General features: G+C 36.6%; 2 protein-coding genes across 6 annotated transcripts; one reads left to right on the forward strand and one right to left on the reverse strand.

Moving 5' to 3' along the window:
• The first annotated feature begins 1,335 nt into the window (after positions 1-1,335).
• On the forward strand, positions 1,336-14,229 carry PARP9 (poly(ADP-ribose) polymerase family member 9). 2 transcript variants are annotated; one of them, XM_039323817.1, is made up of 10 exons: positions 1,336-1,651; positions 4,072-4,108; positions 4,857-5,674; positions 6,066-6,296; positions 6,376-6,594; positions 8,509-8,584; positions 9,548-9,910; positions 10,957-11,102; positions 12,358-12,532; positions 13,305-14,229. In XM_039323817.1, the coding sequence occupies exons 1-10, from the start codon at positions 1,628-1,630 to the stop codon at positions 13,631-13,633; spliced, it is 2,418 nt and encodes an 805-aa protein (XP_039179751.1). In that variant the 5' UTR covers positions 1,336-1,627; the 3' UTR covers positions 13,634-14,229. The 2 variants fall into 2 exon arrangements, with proteins under 2 accessions (XP_039179751.1, XP_039179752.1); XM_039323818.1 differs by having other exon boundaries at positions 9,551-9,910.
• On the reverse strand, positions 14,142-25,687 carry FAIM (Fas apoptotic inhibitory molecule). Of its 4 annotated transcripts, XM_039323824.1 has the most exons (6): positions 25,316-25,687; positions 22,955-23,006; positions 21,881-22,004; positions 18,430-18,658; positions 16,998-17,047; positions 14,142-15,007 (listed from the first exon to the last, which is right to left on the reverse strand). In XM_039323824.1, exons 2-6 carry the CDS (start codon positions 22,990-22,992, stop codon positions 14,858-14,860), a joined length of 591 nt encoding a protein of 196 aa, XP_039179758.1. In that variant the 5' UTR covers positions 22,993-23,006; positions 25,316-25,687; the 3' UTR covers positions 14,142-14,857. The 4 variants fall into 4 exon arrangements, with proteins under 4 accessions (XP_039179758.1, XP_039179760.1, XP_039179759.1 ...); XM_039323826.1 differs by lacking the exon at positions 22,955-23,006 and having other exon boundaries at positions 25,316-25,686; XM_039323825.1 differs by lacking the exon at positions 22,955-23,006 and having other exon boundaries at positions 25,320-25,685.
• Positions 25,688-25,870: the final 183 nt, after the last annotated feature.

A 25,870-nucleotide genomic window follows, 5' to 3' on the forward strand; every position in this document is an offset into this window, starting at 1 on the left:
TTATTAAAAATGCATTTAAATAGAATTGAAAATTGCATTTTTCTTTGCTCCAGTTATAAGTAAGTAATTGCTTACTGCTATTTAGTGTTAAATACATTTAGTTGTGGTCTGTCCTGGAAAAAACCTGAATTGCCGATTGGCTTGCTTGTGGGAAGCTGGCAGGGAATCTCAGATATTGTGATTATGTGACTCAGAAGGTCACTCCAACCCTCATATTTGCAAGCTTGACACGGAGGACCAGGATCATGATCATATGACCATGGGGACACTGATAGCCAGAACTCAAGAACCAATTGTAACAGAACACATCCATTCAGTGCCATCATAACTGAAGTTTTTGAATGATAACCTGAGGACTACCTGTAATATTGTTCCCCCAATTTTATGTGGCTTATATTGCCTTCTGTTGGCTAGGTTTCAGCCTATTTTAATTTGTTCTTTTATTCATGCACTTTGCCTAGAGTTGCTTCAATGACTGAAGCAGCTAATGAATTGATTCAGTCCAGAAAGAAACATGGAGACTTGTGAAATGCTTCTAAACATTTTTTTAATGAAGTTGAGGATATAGATTGTCAGGGAATTGTGCAGCCGGTGTCCAAATGGAGTCAGAGATGTTGACAGGAACTTGTGGTTTTATATAAATAAATATATTTACAGTAAATAAGAGAGGCAAACAGGAGCATAGTCAGGTAAATCAACACAGCAGGAATACCATCAGGTAAATCACAGAGCACGCTGGGCACACAGCAAAAAAAGCGGGAAACAAGGAAACTCCCCCTTTTTACTCATAGCAATCAATCACAGCTTAGATTGCTTCACGCAGTAGCCAACTCTCTTTAATCAATCAGCTATAACTGTGTGTTCTGACTCTTTACACAACCCCCACTGTTCCAGTTATAAATTTAAATATCTTGACATAGATGAAGGTGGTATTAGTAACTGAGATGACTTTTGAAAAGGGCACCCAAAAGAAAGGTCAAATTCTGCAAGATGGTGGGCATGGTATTGCTATTCACGTCTGCCCCCCCCTTTATACCTGCATGCCAAATAAAGTTGTTATTTATTATTTTTACATTTATTTATTTGTATCCCGCATTATTAATTTTACAAATAACCCTAGGTGGTGACATATCCAACATACCTTCTTCCTCCTATTTTCCCCACAACTACAACTCTGTGGGATGAATTGGGTTGAAAGAATGAATGGCCCAAAGTCACCAAGCGAGCTTTCATGGCTAAAGCTAGACTAGAATGCATTTAGTAAAACTTTTTTTGCAGAGATTAAGAGAATTGACCCAAGTATTCCGATTTTTTTTCCCTGCCAGATTGGAGATCTTCAGTTGTCCAGAATTTGTTGGATTGCAGTCCTGCTCATCTTTGACCAATGGCCTGGTGGATCCTGGCCTAGCTTGTCTGAAGGGCTGCTATTTCTTCAGTCCTGAATTAAGTGCTAAGGAGCAACTTGACAATGGCATGGAGCTTCTGGCAACGATCTCCATAGTAACTGGGCCAAAAGATTCTAAGGGAGGTGGCTGGTGGGTTGAAGGCAGTTTCTAGCTCTCAACCCAGGGAAATGGAAGAAGATAATAAGGACAACTAAGAGGCCACCAGGAAGAACAGGATCAAAATGGGGAACATGATGAAATTGCTAGTGAGTATATAGAAAGAAAGTTTCAAACAGAGCTTTCCCAGCCTATATTATGGAAGAAGGGCCAGTGGACATAGGCTTGGAAAAGGCAGGGGAAGCTTAAGGAAAATTGGTGTTAAAGGACCAAACTGTGTTAAGGTGTTCCAAAATAATTTTTTCCGCACTAAAAAGACCCAATTACACATTCACATTAAATTTCTCCTTGGAATTAAATGTCCAACCAGAAAAAATGAAGTTTATTGGCATTTGTGATCCATGGCATATTCAACTACCTATAGTAGCTAGCATAAATATTAGGATTATCACTGAAAAATCTGATGGTAAACTTTGAGGGCAATTCGGAAATAAACCTCCGTTTGGTTATCAATGATAGACACTCGCAGATACAGAAGTTTTATTATACACATTAGAAAACTGCAACATTACTTTTCAACATAATCGCCATTCAAATTGAGGCATTTGTCAAAACGTCATACAAGGTTTGAAATTCCTTAGTAGTAATCGCTCGGTACCAAATCTGGGCTAAAGGAGGATGATCAAAAACATCCCAACAGAGCTGCTTCAAAAGTTCTTGGGTGCGTCTAGCGGTGTGCAGGTGAGCGTTATCGTGAACCAACACCACACCGGAAGTCAGCATGCCCCGACACTTGTTATGGGTGCCTCGTCTGAGTTTTTGTAACGTTTCACAGTAGATTTCTGAAGTGATGGTCAAACCACACTCCATGAACTTCCCTAGCAGTACTCCTTCGGCATCTTCACATTTGGCGGGATTTTCTATGGCATCCCTTCTGGTGTGTTATTGGTTCTTGGGTGCATCTAGCGGTGTGCAGGTGAGCATTATCATTAGCATCTCTCTCCTCCCACATCTCCAAATACATTAGAGCTCACATGGCTTATTCCAGAAAGGAACCAGGCAGATACTTAATGACTTTAGCCTCCTTTGCCTTTCTAAGAATCAGCTTGCATTTTTTTCTTTCTTCTCTTTTTATTGGAAGGTTGACTCAGCCTTCCATCCTTCCAAGGTCGTTAAAATGAGGACCCAGATTGTTGGGGGCAATATGCTGACTCTGTAAGCTGCTTAGAGAGGGCTGTAAAGCACTGTGAAGCAGTATATAAGTGCTATTGCTATTGTTTTTTTGCATAAGAACCTGTCCATGTAGCAGAAATACTGTGGAGACCATCACACACATACTTTTATATTCCCCTGTTGCCAGTGAGGTTGAAAACTTACATTTTCTGTATTGGCATGTGTTATAGATCATAACAAAAGTTTTCTTCTTGATTCTATCTCATATAAGAAACCATTTATGACAAACAATGTTGCTAGATTTTGTCTGATACCAATGAAAATTCAAAAAGATAATTAGGGCTACTGAAAATGAGTGAACTGGGAATTCCTGTTTTGTTTTTATTATTTATCTGTTTTTACACCCTTTTCTGATCTTCAGAGCCCCCCTTGAGTTTGCAGTATTGGTAAATAATTTTTCTACACATAATTTAGTGTTTTAATATTATACTATTGTGTTAGCAATGCTAACTTTTAGTTTCTTTTATCTCTTGCAAGTTTCAGTGTTATTGAAATGAGTGTAATTTTTTCTGTTTTATACTGGTCCATGACAGAAATGAAGATTAGAGATTGGTAGATAGATAGGTAGGTAGGTACTGTAGTTAGTTAGTTAGTTAGTTAGTTAATTAGTTAGTTAGTTAGATAGATAGATAGATAGACAGACAGACAGACAGACAGACAGACGGATGGATGGACATAGATCAATACTTATTTTATCAAGCTTATATGACCACCCATCTCAAACAAAGTGATCCTGGGTGAGAGAGAGAGGGAGAGGGGGAGAGAGAGGGAGAGAGGGAGAGAGAGAGAGAGAGAGAGAGAGAGAGATGTTGGCCTGTTTTACTGCTTCAAGCCTTCAGTGCAGAGGCCTAAAGTACCACAAGATCACGTGAGATCAGTAGCACGAGACCTCACCTCTGTTCTCACCTCACAGTTGAGCACTGTGGCAAAAGACCTTGGGTGATCTGAAGCGGGTGGCCTGTTCCATCACTAGGCCCCCCCATGGTCTTCCCCAACCGGGGATATCTCATGTGAACTTAACGAACCGTGCATTCGATTAGCGAATGCGTGGATGAAAGCAGGGAGTGATCGTGTTCAAGGCACGTCATTCTCTCCTACAACTCCTTGAGTTACAAATGGAATGGGCAGGCTCCATTACATATGTAACTCGAGGACTATCTGTATGTCAATTTAGCATATGGTTTGTACAGCATAGTGGATTAAAATCTTTGTCTCCTTTTAGTGAATTGTTTCAGAAGAGAGATTATTAAACGGAGGATTCATGAACATTAATGCCAATGGCTTTAGCTTAGACATTAAGAAAGACTATTCTGATTTTCTGCTATTATTTTCACAGACTTCCAGTTCTGAGATTACTAAAAAAGCCAGTGCAGGTAAATAGTCTTTGTGTCTTTTAGTCATACAATTTTCACTGAGGTTCTTTATAGTTTCTCTCAAGTTTTCTGTACTCGAGATCCTCATACTAAAAACTTCCATTCTGCATCAAGTTGTATGTACATCACCACGCATGTACTGTCAAATATAAGCAGAGTCCTCTAATTCACATGCGATGTAATGCTAAAATAGCTGTTAAAGCAGTTTTTTATCATTTTGTTAGAATGTCATTCTCTAAACAGTAATCAAGAAAGCTAGGATCTCGCAAAGTCTCAGTAGGCAGATGTGTTGCAAGGAAAAAGGGGATAGGTTACAGAATCTTAGCAATCTAAAATATCTATACTTGGGTCCCCATTTTATCAGCAAGTACATTAAGTTTGATTCTCCTTGATATTTTTGATCTTCTTTTTAACTCTCTATTGATTTGAAGGATAAGCAGCTCTCTGTTTATGAGATGTGAACAGAATATCCATCTGTTCTTGGCATTACAAACATCTCTTCCCATTCCAGGTGCAAATTTCATTGCTGGCATTCAGCTGACTTCCTTTGTATCAATAACCTGATAAATGGGAATGCTTAATGTCACAAGATCACTGTGTAATTTATGTTAGGGAAAGATGGCATTCTGCAGAAATGATATACTGGCTAGTAGTTTTCTTTCCTGGGGGCAGAAGGGAGTAAAATCTTAAAAAATGAACAGTGGGAATGTACAACCCGCCAAACGTTAATTTCCATTTATCTCCCTAGAAATTAGGATTCCGATAGATGAGGAAATGCTATCAATTCCCATCAGTAACAGCGTTTATGCAGTTCTTAAGAGAAGAGAGAATTACCTGTGCAGCCTTCTTCAGAAGAAGTTTGGCTGTATCTGCGTCCTTAAGAGCACGAGAAATCCCATGGAAGTATATAGGAAAAGCCTGAAGGAAGGAGTGGAGGTTTCTGTCTGGGTAGACGATCTCACAAGACACGAGGCCGATGCTTTGGTGAATGCAGCCAATGAATACCTGCACTATTTTGGAGGATTGGCGTTTGCTCTCCTGAAAGCTGGTGGGCCAGAAATTGAAGGGCAGTGCAAACTTTTCATTGAAAAGAATGGCCCACTCAGTGCTGGCCAGATTGTGGTCACCAGCGGAGGAAGACTGCCCTGTAAGCAGGTTATCCATGCGGTAGGTCCAAGGTGGTCAGAAGATCAGAAAGAGGAATGTTGCCTCAAGTTGGAAGCTGCCATAATAAACGTTCTGAAATACGTGAATGCTCCAGAAAACAATATCAAGTCTGTGGCCATTCCTGCGCTGAGTTCGGGGATCTTCAATTTTCCTCAGGATTGGTGTGCTCAAGTGATTGTACAGACAATCAGGAACTTTGTTCAACTTGCTCCATTATTTGGCTACTTACAAGAAATCCACCTTGTAAACATTGATGAGACCACAGCTGATGTCATGAAAAAGGCTTGTGAAGATCTGCTCGGGGTTAATGATATTGTGCCTCAGTCGGGTATTCCTGACTCTATCACAGTCAATGAACTCTGCCTGCAGATCAAAAAAGGGAGTATAGAAACACAGCAAGTAAGTCTTGTGGATTATAATGTCTCTGTAAATGTGTTGGCATGCCAAGAATATTTTTTTAATTCCAGTGCAGAAAACCAGTAGACATTATAGCTTTATTGAAAATTATATGATGTGGAGTATACAGGGGCCACATCCAACATTAAATTTGTTGCTACGTATTCAACAGGATGTTCAGTCTGAATGTACTTTATATTCCCTCTGTGCATGCCTCAAATTATTGTTGGAAGTCCCCAAACCTTACATAACCTTTCTTGTAGAAATATGTCCTGTCCTTATGAAGATGGGGGAGATTATTAAGATTTCTTGCGGCTGATGGAATAGTGTGGGAATTCCTTGTCTGTAGAAACATGGCATGAAAAGTTTCACATTTTACATTGCTCTCTTCCAGGCTGCTATAATTATTAATTCTATGACCATGCAAGATGATCTTTCTCAAGGAACGGTTTCAAGAGCAATTTTGGAAAAGGCAGGTCCAGCTATGCAGGAACAATTTGCCTCTGAGTTACAGAAACTTCCATCAGAGAGATCCAATTTCATATACACAAAAGGATTCCATCTTGATTGTGAGCATGTGCTGCATGTGGTTTGGCCATCTTACATTGAAGGCAACAGGCAAGAGGTGATGTTAGCTTCACAGTGTTTCATTCATATGAATTTGGGAGCAAATCAGCTTATATAATTGAATTTCTTGCTTGCAGGTATTAAAAACAGCCATTTCTAAGGGGCTTGCCAAGACTGTGGAACAGAAGTTGTCATCCATTGCTTTTCCTCCTCTTGGAATTAAAGATTTACATTTACCAAGTAATGAGGTGGCCGAAATTATGGTGGAAGAAATCATGCACTTTGCAGTGGAACAAATTGGGAAGAAGCTGGATGTCTACATTGTGGTACCTCTGGACAATATTGATGTTTATGAAGTAAGTTATTGAATATTGTATTCCTTGCAGGTAGGTTACAGGGGCCCAAGGAAAGCATGTGGTATTATGCAGTCAGACTCAAGTTACTCTCCTTGCACTATTATGAGTGAAACTATTATGAGATGGAGAGTTGCTTTTCGTTGTTAATATTTTTGTCCTTTGTAGGAGTTTTTTTGAAGACACTTAAATCCTATGAATACCATAGAATCAGAGGCTTGGAAAACACCATGGATGTCTGGCTCCCTGTCCCGGATAGGAATCCTCAAATAATCCCAAAGGGCTGCCCAGTTTTTGGTTGGAAGCCTTGAAAATTATGCTTGAACATTTGTCTAGCAACCCAACTGATTAGTTTATTCTGTCTCTACTCTTTAGCCAAGATTAGGAAAAGTTTAAATATATTAAGGTGTATGTTGTATATATATTAACAAAGAAGGTGAGTGTCTTGGAGGCCAAATCTATGAGGATCTTGAAGCTTGAAGAAAGGATAATTAGGTTATGGTGTAATAACCATTTTCTGATTTTTTGAATGGAGGACCTTTGTTTTCTTTCTCTTCAAAGGTAGGTTATGAATCTGTAGCTCAAATAAGAAGAAAGGGTTTAAAAAGTATAGACTTTGTGACAAGTTTTATATCCAAATATATTTTATTTTTTATTCTGTTTCCATCCTCCCTTAAAACTTTAACAAAAATCAGCATCTTCACTAGATAATTGATAATCAACCTGAAACTAAATTAATCAAGTAAAAATAGCAAAGGGGGAAAATCCTTTACCCAAACTTCCTCAAATCCCCAAATAAGTTACCCAGACCTAATCCACATATCAAAGCATACAGTCTGCAAACACAAATAGAATTAAGTTAGGTCTCCCAGCAGAACTGCACGTTGATAAGAATTCATACCTATACACACTCATACACACACGCCCCACAAGTGTCATCCTAGAATCAGCATGCAGACACTTTCACACCCCGGACAAGCTCCCCCTATAAAAATCTGCTGCTGTACCCCATTTCTCTGCAGCCTGCCCCAAAATGCAAACTGTTTTGCTTTTAGGAATAAATATTTCTTCTTTCCTTACAACTATCTGGATCTCATTTTTATTTATTCTTGCACAGCCCCGGTTCGAGTTGGAACTCCAAATTATTCTTCCGACAACTTGTTGACTGCAAAATACCTTGCCTTAGAAAGTGAGGATCTCTTCTTCACTAGCAGCATTCACTAAAAAGCTAGTTAAGAATTTAGCGACATGTAATAGAGGATTCTTTTATTGGCCAGAAACTGGATTAGATCATTTTAGAGACCTTTTTCATTCTTTGATTATATAAAAACAATCAAGAAGTTAATAGACCAAGCATGGAGTAAAGTCTTAATAATTAAAGAGGTACCTGCCCAAATAAAAACATTTTGTACCTTGTTAAAGAAGTGCAATTTTGAAAGAAATTGCAATACTTCTTGTTGTGACCACACAGTCTGCCATAATCCTTTGAATTTGGCATGAGTTCTAGACCTTTCTCTGCTAGTTGAATTTCTTGTTGGGATATCCAAAAATCTCAGTCAAGGAAACAATGGCAAAAGTCCACTGAGAATAACTATTTTATTTACTAGTTTCTACAAAGGACATATCACATACATTCTGGAACATTAAATCAATCTTCTATTCTAAATGTTAGCTAAGCTGTTGACATTGGTTGTATCTTCTTATTCTTTTATATGTAAACGTGATTTCGCCAACTGAATTTCCGATCTATCCCAAGCATTCAATATTGGGGAGACACATCCCATTGAAAACTTATTATTATTCTAATTGCCATTTGCTATAATGTCCATGGTGTTATATGAACAATATATATATATATCCAAATTAGTAATATATTATGTTGATTAATCATTATTCCCCCCTCCCCTTTTTTTAAAGGCTTTCTGTGCCAAGCTTATGTCAGTGAAGAACAAACTAGAAGAAAAGATGGACTGCGGCAATGTTGACACAATTGGTAAAAATAAATTGGAGGCTTAAAATGTATGGGAATTCTTGGCTTAATTAAGTTCAATGAACTGAAATAGATTTTTTGTCAAGAGCCTGTCCAACGATTGAAACCTTAAGAGTGGGGAGCTAAACAACTTTGAACTAAACAACTTTGTTGACAGTGATTTATGATTCAGTATACCCCACATACTCATCATCTAATGTCATTGTTTTTGACAATGGTGGTGGTCCTCTCTGCTGTGTTTGTAAATGCTGGGTTTTAGTTTAATATGGAATGTGAACCCAGCTAAGTGTGGCTTAGTCAGCAACCAATGGCTTAAGAAGTTGCGGATTCATATGCTGTAAGAACCCAGCCATAGAAGGAGAAGCTGAAAGGTGGGTGAGATAAAAGAAAGGCCAGTGAAAATTTGTCAAGATAGGAGGGAGGAAGCATTTCAGGGAAAGGGGATTTTAAAAGCTGGAAAACCTTAAAAACTCTTAATTCTTAATCTTATCTAATCTTGTCTAAAAGCAAAATTTTGCTCAGTGGAAGCTCCTGGGGAATTTTGTCTTAAAATTGCAGAAATTGTACAATATTTATTGTATAAAATCATGTTAAATATCTCAAAATTATAACAATATACCACTTTGTACACTGCCTGTTGTTCTTTAAATCTCTAGCTTGTTTTTGCAAATTTCATCCACTTGACCCAAAGGCTTCCCTTTTCTCTCAACCGATCCATTTTTTCTTTACATCTGTTTTGCAATTTGATCCTTAGTCATTCTCTCTTTATGTTCAAATTATCTCGGTGTTCTGGTCATTCTCATTCCTTCTTGAGTCTCCAGATGGTCATCACTTTTTTTGGAACTATCTAGTCTTATTCCTAACTATCCATTCAAGCCACCTAATAGCATACTTTTTTCCCCTGGATTGCTTACGTTTGGATGCAATCATTCAGCAGTGCAAATCTTTTTTCTTTCTTTTTTAAAGCAGAGCTACAGACTGATCTCCAAGCCAATCCAGGTTTTGAAAGAAATGGGCCTTTTGTGGAACTGATAGGACGCAGCCATGATATTTTGGAGAAAGCAGGACGGTGGCTCGGAGATATTATATTGGTTGAGGAAACTGGACGGATTGTTATACGGAATCATAACATTTTAAACCTGAGCAGTGTCCAGCCTCTCGAATTGTCTCACCTTCAGCAACATTTTGGCATTAACATCCTGGAGAGTGCAAGTGGAGCAGGGGCAGCCCTAGAGATCGAAGGGTCTCCCCGAGCTGTGATTGATGCAGCCTTTGCAATTGAATTCATGCTACAGTCTACAGCCAAGCAAGAATCTCTTAAGATGGATGGTACGTAGAGTTGTATGAGCATATTCCACTGATAACAGATATTAATCTAACCTTTAAGAATTCACGGAAAATCTTGGTTTAATTCACTTTTTTAAAAGCAAGCTTCTAATCCTTAGCAACAGCAGTTTTAGAAATTTACGTAATCTTTATTAAACTTAAAAGGAGTTTCGTTTCAGCATCTCACTCTGAATTGCCCAATGCTTACTAACAGCAAATAGTGGACGAGCAGAATGCTGAGACAAACCTGCACAGACATAAGTTGTACCTTTAAATGTTTGTATCATGACTTTATTCTTATAATGTAGAAAGTAATATAAATCCATATCAGATAAATTAAAATAGCAGAATTCTACAATGATAGTCTGAACATGCTCTGCTCTAGGAAAATCACCCAACCATCTTTTTCAGAAAGCCATTCTTATCCATTTTTTGTTAAATCATATAAACTAGTACAGCATTAGAATATTATTTAACCTCTGTTGTCAAGTGCTCGGTTTCATATTGCAAATTGCAATAAAAATCGTACATCTTTTAACATATAAGTGGAATCCATAGAGGATCTGAACTTTGAAACAACATATAGTAAATGAAAAAATTATTTTAGTCGTGTTGGCTATATTAACTATTTTTTTCTTATTTCATCTTAGAAATATCATTTGCGCAAATGTCCTGAGTCAGAAATACCCCAAATGGGTGTTTAAAATGTTTCTCATTTGAGTGTGTGTGTGTGTGTGTGTGTCTGTATACATACTGTATACTCTCAATTTTTATTTTCTAATTTTCTACAGTTGCTATTGTGGCTTATTTTATTTAGCTTTGGTTTATTTTTAAAAAAAGTCTGTATTTTTATTTATTTATCTTTTTATGTTAACACAAAAGTTTTTAAGGGTATATTATAGCATAGCATTATGCTATATTTAATTTTTTTCTTTTATAGAACAAATGGAATTAAAGAGCACCATCCCATTCTTTTAAGTTTCCAGCTTATTTTTCAGTATGAAAATCTTGGTTTAATTTTTATTAAGCAGTGTATTATCTGCATCCAGGATCTTTGGAGAGCTATCCTCATCAAGAAGGGGATCTGGAGATGGCAAACAGATGCTGTTATCAAATCACCCCAATAGAGTCTTACCTTCAAGAATTCAAGGACAAAGAAAAACAGCTCGAAAAAGCCGGCCTCCGGGTTCTAAAGGTGAATAGCAAAATAATGCTAGGGGAAAATTGTGTTGCATTATAGATGTATCAAATTAACCAAATTTAAGCAAATAAGATTGAAATCTACTGATTGACAGGGTTTCAATGAAGAAGTCTCTGAATGATCCAAACTGCAAGTTAAACTGGGCATTAACTGGTTACCACTTCTCCTTTTGTTTGAAGAAGCTGACTGTTCAGTGCTAATGATGTCAATTTTGGATCTCAGGTTCGCTTTCTGTGAAGAAAAAAAAAAGATTTAATCCATTTGAGGGAATTAAGATTATTTAATCCATCTGATTTGCTGATTTCTCAATTTTCAGCCGGAAACATGATCTTCCATACAGCTCTGGAGGAGTCCCGGGGAAGCTTTTATGGCAGTGGTTCTCAACCTATGGGTCGGGACCCCATTTGGGGTCGAATGACCATTTCACGGGGGTCGCCAAACAAGGCTGTCCGCCATTTTTTCCCCCTTTTCTTTGGCCACGCCCCTGGCACCCAGTGATGTATAAGTGGTTGGGGGTCACCACAACATGGGGAACTGTATTATGGGGTCGCGGCATTAGAAAGGTTGAGAACCACTGTTTTATGGAGTCATATTGGCCTGTAGGAGTTAGCATAACTTGCCTCCTTCTCCCTTCCATTATCAGGAGCATCCTATAAAACTGAGGATTCCCTGCTCATGGAAAATTGGGAACTAATTGTAAATCTAACACAACAGTTGCTTGTGTGTGTATGTTTGTGTTTAATCAACCACCAATCTTGGGATTAATAGACAATGTGTCACTCTGAGCAAATCATTAGATAGTGTCAGTTTCCTACAAATTATGAGCTCAAGCTAGATTTCAGAAGACACTACAGAATTCCAAAATATTGTCTAATTAAAACTAATATGTTTATGACAAACCTGAAAAAGGATAATGACTAACAAGCAATGACCTAATTTGTATTGTGACTGGAAAAATACACAGGCTTAATATTTCACAGAAAACAAATCCATATTCTGGAACAAAATCTTGGTTGAACAATGATTTATTTGTACAGAAAACAGATAATCCTTGAGTGCGATGTTTCTTTGATTCAACTACCTGGATTTCCTCCAGAATCTTGAAGACACATACCAGGCAGCATCTCTCGTGTGAGGAAAGGTTTGCGGGAATATGCAGTTTCTGCTGGTTGGCAGGCAAATTACATTCACAGTCATTACATTACTGGTAATAAACAGGGTACATCCTTACTGTTTGTTTTTATTACAGATAGAGAAAATACATAACCCTCTTTTAGAATCTGCTTTCCAAAGGGTAAAAAGGAAAATAGAAGGAAGAAATACTGGAATGCCTGTATGCCATAGATTGTACCATCATGTCCCTGCTCAGTATTGTAGCCTGGTGTGCAAAACTGGATTTCAGAAAACTGACTCCTCATCACAAGGTAAACCAGATACGTTGCTGTAAATGCTGTAGAAAATGCAGAATATTTTTTTAGTGTATTAAATACCCTATTCATGTGCAAACTGAATACCTTTGAAACAACACAAACATGACTTAAAAGTTGGTATTTTACAACCGGTTGTTAAATTTTAATTTCTATACTGGTGAGAAACAAGATTGGAGTTTTCATTCTTAAGTGTAAGGAACCTAAACTACAGGACTAGATTGTGGTGCCTCTCTTATGTCCTCTTGGGCTTCGCATCCAGAGTTGGCAGTAAATTAGACTACCAGATACTTAACTCTCAATTCACTTCTCAGCTATTATAGGCAGAAAGATTAGAAACTAGAGGGTAAGCAAGAATTCAGCCTCAAACATAGAGGCTGATTCCTCACTGCAGACCATATATCTATATTCCAGGGTATAAACTCTTTAACTTTCTACCTCTCGTCCATTTGAATTAGCAGATTAGCTCGTGGTTTGTTGGTGTACCAAAATACAATTACATAATGTCTCCTGTCTTAGCCTAAGAATTAATGGGGCTCATCTCTCCAACCTCAGCTTTAATTACTCTATTTCTAATTGTTATGTGTTATTATTATAGTGGTTATTTTCAGCATGATTCCTAAATTTGATTACTGTAGTCAAATTAATCCTTATTAGTTCTGCCTAGTATATGGTTGAAAGACTAAAGACACTGCAGTCAGCTAGTCATTTATATTGCCATTGTAATGAAAATATGGTAAAACAGCCTGCATTTTGTCTTGCTTTTCAGATCAGAAATATGGAGCTGGCATCTATTTTAAAAAGAACCCCCGGAAACTTATAGCAGATACCAGAGAAAAATGTGAAATGGACCATTTGATCTGTGTGTTTGAAGCAGAAGTTGTAACAGGGTCATACACAAGGGGCAATCGGAGTTATGTAGCACCACCATTAATTAACACAAGCAGTAGGAAGCTCTACGATAGTGTGGTTGATGACATTCATAACCCTGAAATCTTTGTCATTTTCAATAGGGAACAAGCTCTACCCTTGTACTTACTGACATGTTCTCTGCTTTGGAACCCTGATCAGAAGGCAAGCTTGGAACCATCATCCTAGAATCTCTGAAGCCTTAATGCTAATTGAAACAAAGACACTAGTTCTGTGTTAGATTAAGTAATAAACTTATGGCAGTTCAGTAATGCAATGAAAAAAGAAATCCCTGCAACACTATGTTCTTGAAGTCTCCTTATTTTTTAATGTTATTTCAACAAAGGGCAGTAAAAACCATGTCTTCTTGTCTTTATTCTAAAATACTAATTTTAAGCAATCTGAACAGGTGTGTGTGTGTGGGGGGAGTTGTTTTATATTTACTTATTAATTTTACTGTGGTCATTAGCCAGTACAAAAGAACTGATATTCAAATATCCAAAATTAAATTGACCATGTCAGGATTGTTAAGGAAAATACTTATAGACAAAAAAGAATTGGCTAAAAGACAATATTAAATCAAAATACACTAAAGGGTTTGCTCAGGCTACACATATGCAACAAGAGGAGATTAAAATTAGCAATCGGGATAATATAAACTTTGAAATAGCAGTATAAAATATAAATGCAATGCAAATACTGTACACATATACGTATATTTGCAAATAAAACAAAATTATCAAGGTTTAAGAATTATAAACTTCTCTTACAAAACCTGAAAAAAATATAACACAATAGTTGACATGGCATTTACATTCCAAAGCAAATGGTTAATGCAGAGCCTCAGCCATTTCTGGCTATCCATACTTAGGGATGTTCAATTGGTCTTAATTATTATTATTATTATTGCCTGATTAGATAGATCTTCTTAGGCCCACAGAATGAAATGGCTACATGGGGAAGGTAGTTATAGGGCTCTTTTAGCACATAGTACAAAGAGCTGAAAGTTGACTTCATAGGCATGCAGTATGTCTGGTATCAATTTTACTGATCATAAATCTAAACAAGATATATTTAGCCTTTCACTGAAGTACATATCAAGTTTTTTTAAAAAAATATGCTTAAAGGGATAAAAAACATTCTAATGAACAAACTGACTCTTTTATTCTGCGCTATTTTATTAAAATGTCTCAAGTAAACAATTTCTACATTAGTCAGTTTCCCTTCAGTGTCCCTATATAACAAAATAGATTACACATAACTTTACATACATATTTGGCCTTCTAGTGAATTTTCTATGCTCTAACTTAAAAAAAATCCATCACCGACTAAATGAACAAGTACATATTAATGTTGTCAATTACCACAGTAATTGAAATCCCTGATATTTTTATCTGCATTAGTCTCTGAAAGCTATTCCAAGACTTCTGGAATTTCGCCATCATCCACAATGAGCATGTGAAGAATTCCTTCCCTTCTCTTCCCACTGCTGATAGCTTTGATATAACAGTTGTGCTTTCCAATACTGAAATGTGTTTCTGTCCCGTCTTCTACAAATTCACCCTGACAAAAAAAGATTTAAAAATCCACTTAATGATTTTCAAATGCTTCAAGCCTTCATTAGCTATCAAATTATTTTAGTTTCAGCAAAGCATAAAATATTCAGAGTTGCAGCATACCAACAGGACAAGCTTAACCTTTAACTTTTCGTGATTTTAGGAATTTCAGAAAAGATGCCAATTCAATTTGAACTGTATCCATGCAATTGTTTTATTGCTTTATGTACTGTATGGCATTTTTCAAAGAAGAGTCCAATTTATTTTGTAGTAAAGTTTAGTGGTAAAAGATTGGGAAAGACCAAACCTTCTGTTGCTCTTCTGAGGTATTTTAATCTGGAAGCTGATGCCAAGCTTCTGGAAGAGGGAAGTCCTTTCTGTTTTGTAAGGGGCATAAGCATTCTAGAACAGGGGTCCCCAACCCCCAGTCCAGTACCGGGCCGTGGCATGTCAGCAACCCGTGTGCACAAACAAGCAAAGCCCCATCTGCGAGATGCAGGCAGCACACAAAACCAGGGCCCCTCTGATTCGCAGAAAAACCTCTCTCCACGGAATCGGTCCCTGGTGCCCAAAAGGTTGGGTACCTCTGTTCTAGAACATGCATGAATCTCTGTATTTTTTCTACCTCCCAACCACTAAACTAAGCAATAAAAGGAGCTCCAGCAGTAGCAAAGGTAGTGAGAGCCTTCCAATACTGACATACTTGTGTCTGGAGGTTATGGTTTTCTGCTGAAGGAAGGAAGAAAATTCAACTTAGGGAAAGAACCTGTTGTGAGACAGTAAAGATGAGTTGGAGTGCTGAAAGACTAAGAGGAAGACGAGGGGAAGCAGCAGTCAAAGGAAAAACAATTTTCAGCCAGGATCACATGAGGATTTTTGTAAGCCCCATACATTTTTGCTTTGGTGAGGCTTCTTCTTCCATAAAAACAATAATATTAAAAATTACATTCCATAGGATTTTCAATATTTTTGTGGTTTATTTTTACAAAGAAGCAGGGAGTAAATAAACATTATTCTGTAATAATAATGTTGTAGCCAGTTAATTATGTCTGTTATATATGGCTACAAACAAGATAACTGGTTTGTTGTTTATGTTTTGTGAGTTTCTTGCATGTTTTTATTAAAAGGTGGTGAAATATATATTTGTTAAAAGGCACCAAAATAAGTAACTTCCACTTCATATTTTTTGTGGGTCATTTGCCTATCATGCCTAATGGATAAGTCAATCCTATTTTCAATAGTGAAACAAAAAATTATTTATTTAGTGTATGGCAATGAAACAAAGAATGGAGATACAACAGTTTGGAAAAGCTGAGTTTTGCTTCCAAATGACTCATCTCATTCAACAGAGATGTATTGTACAAACTCCACTAGAAGGAAAGTAGTAACCTGATGACAAAAGGCTGATAAGAGAAAGAGAAATGAAAGTGAAATTTGATAAAAGTGACTGAGATGAACTCAGCATCACTTGGAGATAGTCATCAATTTGGAGACCCAGTGCAGTAGCTTGTGCTTTATGTGAGGTATGTAAACAAAAAGAAGCCTAGTAAAGATGAAGCTGCACTTTTGTATCTGCTCAACAGCACTCTTGTATGGTAAAATACAATTCTGCTCACCTTTCTTGTGTCTTTATCATCTAAAAATGAACCTGTGATACCATCATAATTGTTAAATTTATATCTTATTTTATATCGGGCTGCTGCAGAACTGTAACTTCCACCATCTAAAATCAGTAGAACTGTTGGCAGGGTTAGCTGAAAGTTTTCAGCAACATTTGGAAGGCCACAGGTTTCCCACCCATAATAATCTTTAAAATTCTATAGGATTATGCTCGTTAGGACTGCTTGTTATTCAGCTGTCCCAGTTATTTTAATTGTCTTAATTCTCCATTAATTGGGAGAAGAAAGATGCTATTAAATATCCTCTCTAACCATATGACTTAACTATTTTCAACTAAAATAATCAAAATTGAAATTATGTTTTTATATGTTACATACCGCTGTCTCCACTTTTTTACCATTGCACCAAACATCCATTGTGTCTTTCTCTATATAAAAAAAGGATTGTTACATAAATTATTTTATACAATTTCAACATCTTAAATATAAGTGAAGTTGTACCCAGACCAAAGCTCTTCTATAGTTTGCATTGTCTTTTATTTTGATTTAGTTCTACAAAATGCTACAAATGTATTTCTAATTGCATTCTGGTCCAGATGAAATCTCATTATATACATGATAGTTCTCTAAGAATGCTGTTTATACAATTACAATATAGTGCTTTTGTAGAAAATAAAGTTAACAGTCAAGTGGCCACAGAATGCTGATGGAATATTGAGAAAAAGAATCCAATGGAAGGAAGAATAAAATGAATGGTATCCTTAAGGGAAACACATAAAACTGTAACAAATAATAATAATAATAATAATAATAATAATAATAATAATAATAAAGTTGGAAGGGACCTTGGAGGTAATCTAGTCCAACCCCCTGCTCAGGAAGGAAACCCTATACCATTTCAGACAAATGGCTGTCCAGTCTCTTCTTAAAAACTTCCAATTACAGGTCCTGCTTATTCTATGACTGCAAGAACGTTAAGTACCTATTAATTTAATAGCAAAATGGATTCAATCTGAAAAAGGACAATTATTTCTATGTAAAAGATGTCTTATGTATATAACTTGTCAATTTTTTACTTTAAAAATAGTATTTCTGAAAAATTCAAAACTGCCTAAAAGGAAGCTGTGACTTTTTGAAAATTATGGTGGCTCCTGAAATTGGGGGGCAGATGAATGTGCATTGTTATCAAGCCTATAGCTGATGCCCGTTTCAAAGAAGGACTTTGATTCTGGTAGTCTTTCTGCAAGCAGAAAGGCTTCTAGAATGCTGCATGTGACTTTTTTTTTTTAGATATTATAATTGCAGATACAGGTTGACAGTAGACACAGATTTATTTACAACGTGCTGCTATTATCTTAAAACAAGCTTATTAGTCAGCATCCTTAATTCTCAGTTATGCCCATAGCCACATTTATATATCCAACATGATGTTTTCTGGATTTATAGTAATGTTGTTTTCTACTTTGTTATGAGATAATGCATTGCCAACAATACATAGTTAAGATTCAACAATAAATGTAAACCAATGCTAATAAATTACAAACTACTTAGCTATTAAAACTTAACCCTAATTTAACAAATCCTTTTCAGATCCAAGAGATCTTGTAGTAATCCCAGGGTATATAAGTAATTTGATTATGTGCCATGAAGACACTGTCAACTCTAAGCCATCACACATATTTTCTATAAAGATTCCCTTAGTATTTATTTCAAATAAATGGGAAATAGCATTAATGCACTCTGGAAAGTGCCAAAATACAACTAAAATAATACATGAATCATACAAGAGACTTCAGGAAAACTAACTTACCTAAAACAACTCTAAAATCTGTACCATCTAGGTGTAATACCCAAGTGTTCGTTGTTTTTGACCGATTCTCCAGATATTTCTTGAGACTTTTTCCATCTATTTCCAGGGTATATTCATATGCAAATCCACTGACTGCATCAATATTAATAGTAGCCTTTGTGTTAGCAGCTCCAACTGTAAATGTCTCCTTTCCCACTAATTTAAACATCCATTCTTTTCTTATTATTTCCTATGGATGAAAAAAAGACATTTAATACAAACATATTTTTGCTTCAATTCTGAAAACTTGACTGCCATAAAACCACTCAACATTTTGTTTTATTATTTAAAAAATTGATCAAATCAGATGTAATCAAAAGACTTTTTATCCTGTCATCCTATTGTATAGTAATATTTCCTAACAAGAACATAGAATCTAAGTCACAGGAATTAATTATTAAATGCTATTCTGCCCTGATTGTATCCCATTTCTGAGACACTTTACACTTCAAAAACAAAAGAAAAGAGCAACTGGAGAGCAAGTTCAGAGGATGTTTATTAACATGGTGAATTGTTATGATTTGTTGCAGTCAGTGAGATGTTTAGACTGGATTTGGCATTTTATCCACCTATCAAGTCCTTCCAAGGATCTAGGATAGGTAGATGTTGTTTGATGGTGTTAAAATACTGTCACAGGATTATTATTATTATAATTATTTTAAAAATTCCTAAGCATTCTCCCGCACATGCAGGGTCAAGAAAACAAACTATATCAGGAAAGGTAAATACATGTATATACGTTTAGATAACTGAGGGGAGACATGATAGCAGCCTTCAAATATCTCAGGGATTGTCACACAGAAGAGGGAATGGACTTATAACTGTCACCTTATAGAGCTGCATGTAACTCCAAAACTATAAGAATAAGATTCAGGTTAAATGCCAAGATTCTATAAACTATGAGCCAATAGTGTAGATTGCCTCATAAAGTGGTGAGTTCTCCTTTGCTTGAGGTCTTAAAAAGAACCTGGGTGTCTCTATTAGGGATGATCTACTGGATCCTGCACTGAGGAAGAAGTTGGACTAGGTTATCTTTTAAGTCTATGATATCAAAAATATAACGGTTGTGAAGAATAGATATGCATGTACCAGGATATACAGTCGATGAACGTTCTTTCAAATATACTTGTATGCACTTCATATTTACATATTTAAAAACTAAAATGCCTTAGAATACTTTCCCCCCCTTTGTAGGACTAATCCTACAAATGTACAATAGTACAGTTATGCTAGGGAACTTAGTTTATGAAAGGATAATAAATTAATTTGCTGTATAATAAATGTAGTGGCAGAGGGTAGAGGCGCTTGTATGATTTGCTGTCTCAGTAATATAAATTCTTTGATCTTGGGTATTATACAACTTAGCTTGGACATGGGGAAGAGATGACATTTATTGCTGTTGTATAGGCAAGACCTTAAATCACATTTAGAAAAAGTATATGCTACAGTAATAGGCACTCACCAAAGGAAACAATATAGCTGAACCTGATTTTTTATTTGGACAAATGGGACAGGAAGCTGGAAGAAGATGGGCTACCTACTCAGTTTCCACTCTCAGACTCATTTCCACAATTTGGGTAAAAACATTTACAGTACTAGTTGGTCACTTGAATGAAATAGATCTAGTCTCCTCTTCCATTGCATGTGCCCACATAAAGAAAATACAGCCAGGATTGATCCTATATAGGATCAATCAAATACATTCAGTTCCCAAAAGCCAGAAAGAAAGTAATCACTGTACTGTCAAGATGCCCTTTTCTTTCCTTTCTACTTACAGTAGTACATAGTATGAAGTATAGTGGGGATGATGTTTCTACTTACAGTAGTACATAGTATGTAGTATAGTGGGGATGATAAAATGGAATGAAAGAAATTAGATAAGGAAAATTATGATTAAAAAGCAATCTGATAAATTAAGCCATCTCTCCAATTAATTGGTTGCTCATTCATCTCTATTATGACTGCAGCATTTCTCAATTTCCCAGTATACATCTGTATACCTTAAATAATGATTTTCTGTATAACATCTGCAGCAAAACTGAAAGCAAGATTCTAGTACCATGAGGCATTCATTCTTTGCACTATGCTGATGTGTGTTTTCAGGAAACAACTGAATTTCCAAACTGGTTATTGTATATGTATACAGTATTGTATATTGTATATTTTCCTGCCAATATTAACAAAGAAAACTAACTAATCTATCAGTTTAAAGCTATGAATATTGTTCTAATAGCCAAAAGCTGAACTCAGCATCTGTTCAGAAGAAAAATACTTCATAAAAACACATTATCTTTAACAACAAATTTTTACAATTTCAATTCAACATTATTATTTATTTAATATATTTGTGTACTGCTTCCTTCACTGGAACATCTCAAAGCCTTTTTTCACTAAAAGCAATAAAATATAATTTCAAAAAGTTAATGAAATACTTATGTAGTCTAAACCTCCTTCTGTAATTTTGATTTCAAATAAAAATTGAGTAATTAAAACTGTTAAAAAGACTCATTTCAGCATGTGTAAAGAGTGGTGTACATAAAGATAGTATTTCAAGTGATAGTTATTTAAAGAAACCTTAATTTATAAATATCTATCACTCATACTTATCAAGGACCCTTCATACTTACCCTGAAATTGGTAGGTTAAAATGCTTTCTTGCTTATCCTCTTTTGGGGTCTTTTGTGAATTTTCCTGCCAGTGCTAATTTATGCCCTTACCAAAATGAGGTAGAGTTCTCCCAATGCCACAAAGCACCTGAATTTATTAGATAATGATGCAACCAATCTCTTTCTCATTGTAATAATGACAGTAAGGATCTGGAGGAATGACAAGTCTCATGAAATAGCTCTCTCTTTTGGCCTCAAAATTCCCACAGAGATCAAGGTTGTTTTGCTGAAAAGCAAATGTTTGGTATAGGAGAAGACAATTGAGGGACCATTTGATAGTATGGGCCATATTTCTCACACACAGAAATCTATTTATGGTAATGAAAACAGGATTAACTCAGTGGCTCATCAGGAGGGAAAGGAATAGAAAGAAAAAGATTAAAGAGAAATGACAACAGAAAAGAAATAAGAAAATAAGCTGGAAGTATGGCCAGAAAAGCCTATCCTCAACACCAGACCTGGGCATTTTATGGCCCATAGGCCGCATCTGACCTGCAGGTAGTCCAAGTCCGGCCTGCAGCATCAGCAGGATTAGGATGTCAGCAGCATCACGGTAGTGTCAGTGACACTCCATAACAGTCCCAGTTTCTCATGTGGCCCCTTGGGAAAATAAATTGCCCAGTCATGCTCAACACCAACTAGAACAGCTGCCTTCAGAAGTACTCTTTTAGCGAACCACATTTTACATGCACCAAATGTTAACTTGTCTTTCCAAGAACTGAATGCATTTTATGTAAATGTCCTACCTTTCCATCTACATACACAACACGCTTTCCTGATGTGGTCCCATGTTCAAATTCAATTTTGTGAACACCATCACTCAGGCCTACTTCCCAGACAGCTACCAGGTCCGTCATTCTGTCTATGTAACTGTAATGAGACGTACAAGAACAAAATATTTAAATATGTACACTTGACCTTCTTCAAGCAGAATTATTCAAAAGTGAAATACACTTTAAAAGTGGCTCCAACTAAGCTAGGCTCTTTTTGGAAACTTAATTACATTTACAGAACAGTCTATGCAGCTCTTTAAATTATAAACTTAGTTTTTATCAAATGTTTTGGTCACTCAGGCATATGCATATCATTATCTATATACATATTTATATTTTACTATACCTAATAAGAAAAAGTGGCATACTACTACATTACATATAGAGCAAAAATCATTCAGCCAATTTTTATTTTTAAACATCTTGTTAAATCCCAATCATAGTCATTTCATTGTTCATAAACTGGTACAAAATCAGTTTATAGACAGAAAATGAACACATATAATTGTTCCAAGCCTAAAAGATTTCTTAGAATATTTATTCCCAGATATTTAAAATAATTTAAACAAATAAAACCCCATTTTTTACAATTTTTATTTAAACCCTATAGAAAATATATTGTTTGATTAACTGAGTAACCTGATAATTTGCCAAATGCAGAATTTACAAAATTATTATTAAACATAATATACCACTGGTTAACAATAATGTGTTCAATCCCAGCCAGTTAAATCCAAACCTTCTCCTGTCTTTCTGATAGAAGGCCTATGGTTCTAACATCAAATTAAATACTGTAACAGATAAGTGCCACAAAACATCTTGACAAGAAAAGCCATTATATTAAATCTAGCAGAGAAATTAGGGAACCACATATTAATACAACCATGGTATTTATTGAATTTTATTTGGTATTTTTATTGATATTCACCACTAGGAGTCATTGTTGATTATAACAGTGTATAAAACAAAGAGACAAATTCATATTTGGCTAAATTTGTTTCAAAAATAGCACTTTCTATACATCTTACTCTATGGGGTACATTTTACCTTATATCTTCATAGTTATTCTCCATCCAAGTTGCCATAGCATACAAAATGGCTTTTAATCCAATTAGCAGCAAAAAAAGAAAAAAAGAAAAAAAGAAACAAAGCAGAAAGAAATAACAGCAAAAAAGAAAAAACTAAGTTACAGATGTTTAAAATAATTGTGTTCATGACAAATTGCCCCTATTTAAAATCTTTTGCCATGAACTGGGGAAAAAAATGCTGAGAAAAGCATTCTAATTTTACTTTTTGATCTTGCCAATTTGTCAATGGTTTGAAATTAATTTGGATACATAAATGCAATTCACCTAGAAATAGTTATTACAGTACTTAGAATCATTCGCTAAAATGCAAGCCAAACCTGTTCCTAAAATGTTTGCAAGTATGCAGTAGCATTTACAACCTTATAAGGTACAAAATAGTTCAACAGATCTTGAACCTCAGTTGAGGAATGCAACATGATGCTACAATCGTTCAGTTATTTAACAAAAATAGGAAACTTCTAAGCTGCTTCCTCCAACATATCAAAACTAATGTTAATGGTCAGCAATCTCTTCCTTCTGGTTTTTACTTTAACTTTTTCATTCTTGCCACTTTTAGAACACAAAGCAGTACAATAAAAAAAGACATAAAATTAAAACAGAAAATGTTACAGCAGCACTCATAGTTTCCCCCATGACTTGAAAAGTTACTTTACTTATAAATGAATAGGCAGAAGACTGGCATGCTATTAAAAAAAAATGATTAAGCCCAGTATTATATGCATTTCCATGTTTTTCATTAAAGTGGAAGAAGGATTCCATAGGCATCCTTAAGAAATAAAAGGTGGGATGGCAATAATTCAATGTTTGGAAGAAACTTATCAAATTATATTAAAAAGACCAAAACAGTGGGGTAATACAGAATGTTCTGTCAAATTTCCAAAGTGGAAATGAATTCTAGTTAATGATGTTTCATGCTACAAAACATTTTCCACAGCAGCCACTTTTAAACTGCTTTTTTCTGACTTTGGCACTTTTTACATATCTGACAAGAACCTGTAGAAACACTTTTCTACTATGAACTAAAACAACGATCAGTTCTGTGATGTGCAGGTTACTAGATTTCTTTGTGTTGATGGAATGCTTAAATTTAAACAGGATTCTTTGCTGAGTTCTCCAAGTTTCAACTGGTGAAAACTACAGCAAAATAGTCTACAAAACAAATTCAATTAAATTCCAGGAATTAACTCTGAATTAAAAAAAGAAATGGCAGTGTGATTATATCACAAATTAAATTTGATCTTGTTTGCCCATATAAGATCTATTCAATAAACCATTATCAGTTGAATTTGCAGAATATGCCATCAAATACATTTAAAAGTCACAAAAACTAATTTCACACAAGGCTAAGTATCAAAATATTAATGCTTACAGTGCTGTACGAACCAGCTAAGTATGTCAATTTTAGCTTTGTTCAACCCATATTTCTGGATTCTTAAAAAATTACTGAAAAAGGGTTATTAGAGGAACAGGCCTCCCTATATAGATGTGGTTTGGGTGACTTTAGTTAAGGGAAGCCCAAATAATTTTTCAAAGTGATTCTTTTTTATTTCTGATTCATCTGAAACAATGAGGCTGGCCTCAAATCCTTGTGTGGGCACAATCATCCTTCCATACAGAAAAAGCCATTTTCCTGTAGAGAAAAATTACAGTGGCCTAAAGAATCATTTGTACCACTCGTGGTTATTTGTCTTTCTATGCAGGAACAGAATTTGAGGTTTATATACAGGTAGTCCTCGATTTACGACCACAATTGAGCTCAACATTTCTGTTGCTGAGATATTTGTTAAGTGAATTTTGCCCCAATTTATGACTTTTCTTGCCACAGTTAAGTGAATCATTGCAGTTGTTGAGTAGTTAAGTGAATCTGGCTTCTCATTGACTTGCTTGCCAGAAGATCACAAAAGGTAATCACATGATCCTAGGCCACTGCAACCATCATAAATAGGAGTCAGTTGCCAAGCATCTGAATCTTGATCACATGACTTTGGGGATATGCAATGGTCATAAGTTAAGTCACTTTTTAGAGTGCCGTTGTTAACTTTGAACGGTCACTACATGAACTGTTGTAAGTCGAGGATTACCTGTACTCCTATTTCTAGATACTCGCATAACCTGGTTTAACTCCTTCTGGATCAGAAAAGAAAAAGCCCCCCTTCCATGACGTTTCTGAAGGAAACGACCATTCGGCCCCACTTCCACCATGGCCAACCATTAACGAAGACCCACTTTAACGCTGTTCTGAATCCGGTTTAACAACGGGGAGGCGAATTCGGTCCGAAATAAGCCGCAAGAGAGATGAAACCTAAAAGGCCGGCTCTACCTGCCTCAGGGACAGAGCCTCTCGCCTGCCTGTCCAAAGCAAGGCCTGGTCCGGGTGGGAAGAAGGCCCCGCCGGCTTCAGGTGAGGATAGCGCGTCTCCCAGTCCGAGGAGAGAGGGACGGGGGCAGCCAAGGGGGGAGCGGCTTCTCCCCTTTCCCCAAGAAACCCCGCTGCGCCTCCCGCGGGGCTTTTCACGTTTCTGAGAGCCCGCGACTCTCAATATGGCGGTGCGGCCCAGGAAAGGAAAGCCAGCGCGTCGCCTGGAAAGCGCAGTCGGCGCATCTCTCCTTCCCTGGCAACAGGCGCGCACACGCGCTGGGCCCGGCCGAGAGACGCGTCCCGGAGCCTCCGCTGCCCGCCTGAGCGCCTCCTCATCTCAGCCGACGCCGGGCTTCTCCCTAGCTCCGCCTCTGGAAACGCCTCGCAAAGCTCCCCCCGCGCTCCTTTCTGTGCCTTTTCGGGCTTTCCTTTCCGCCCACATCGCCTTCAAAGGCTCCCCTCCACCGGGGCTGCCTTCTTCATCGCAATGAGTGTTTTCGGTGAGCCGTTGCTCCC

The sequence above is a fragment of the Crotalus tigris genome, unplaced genomic scaffold (genome assembly GCF_016545835.1).
Source record: "Crotalus tigris isolate CLP2741 ecotype Arizona unplaced genomic scaffold, ASM1654583v1 scf7180000024282.1769268, whole genome shotgun sequence".
In the NCBI taxonomy this organism is placed as follows: domain Eukaryota; kingdom Metazoa; phylum Chordata; class Lepidosauria; order Squamata; family Viperidae; genus Crotalus; species Crotalus tigris.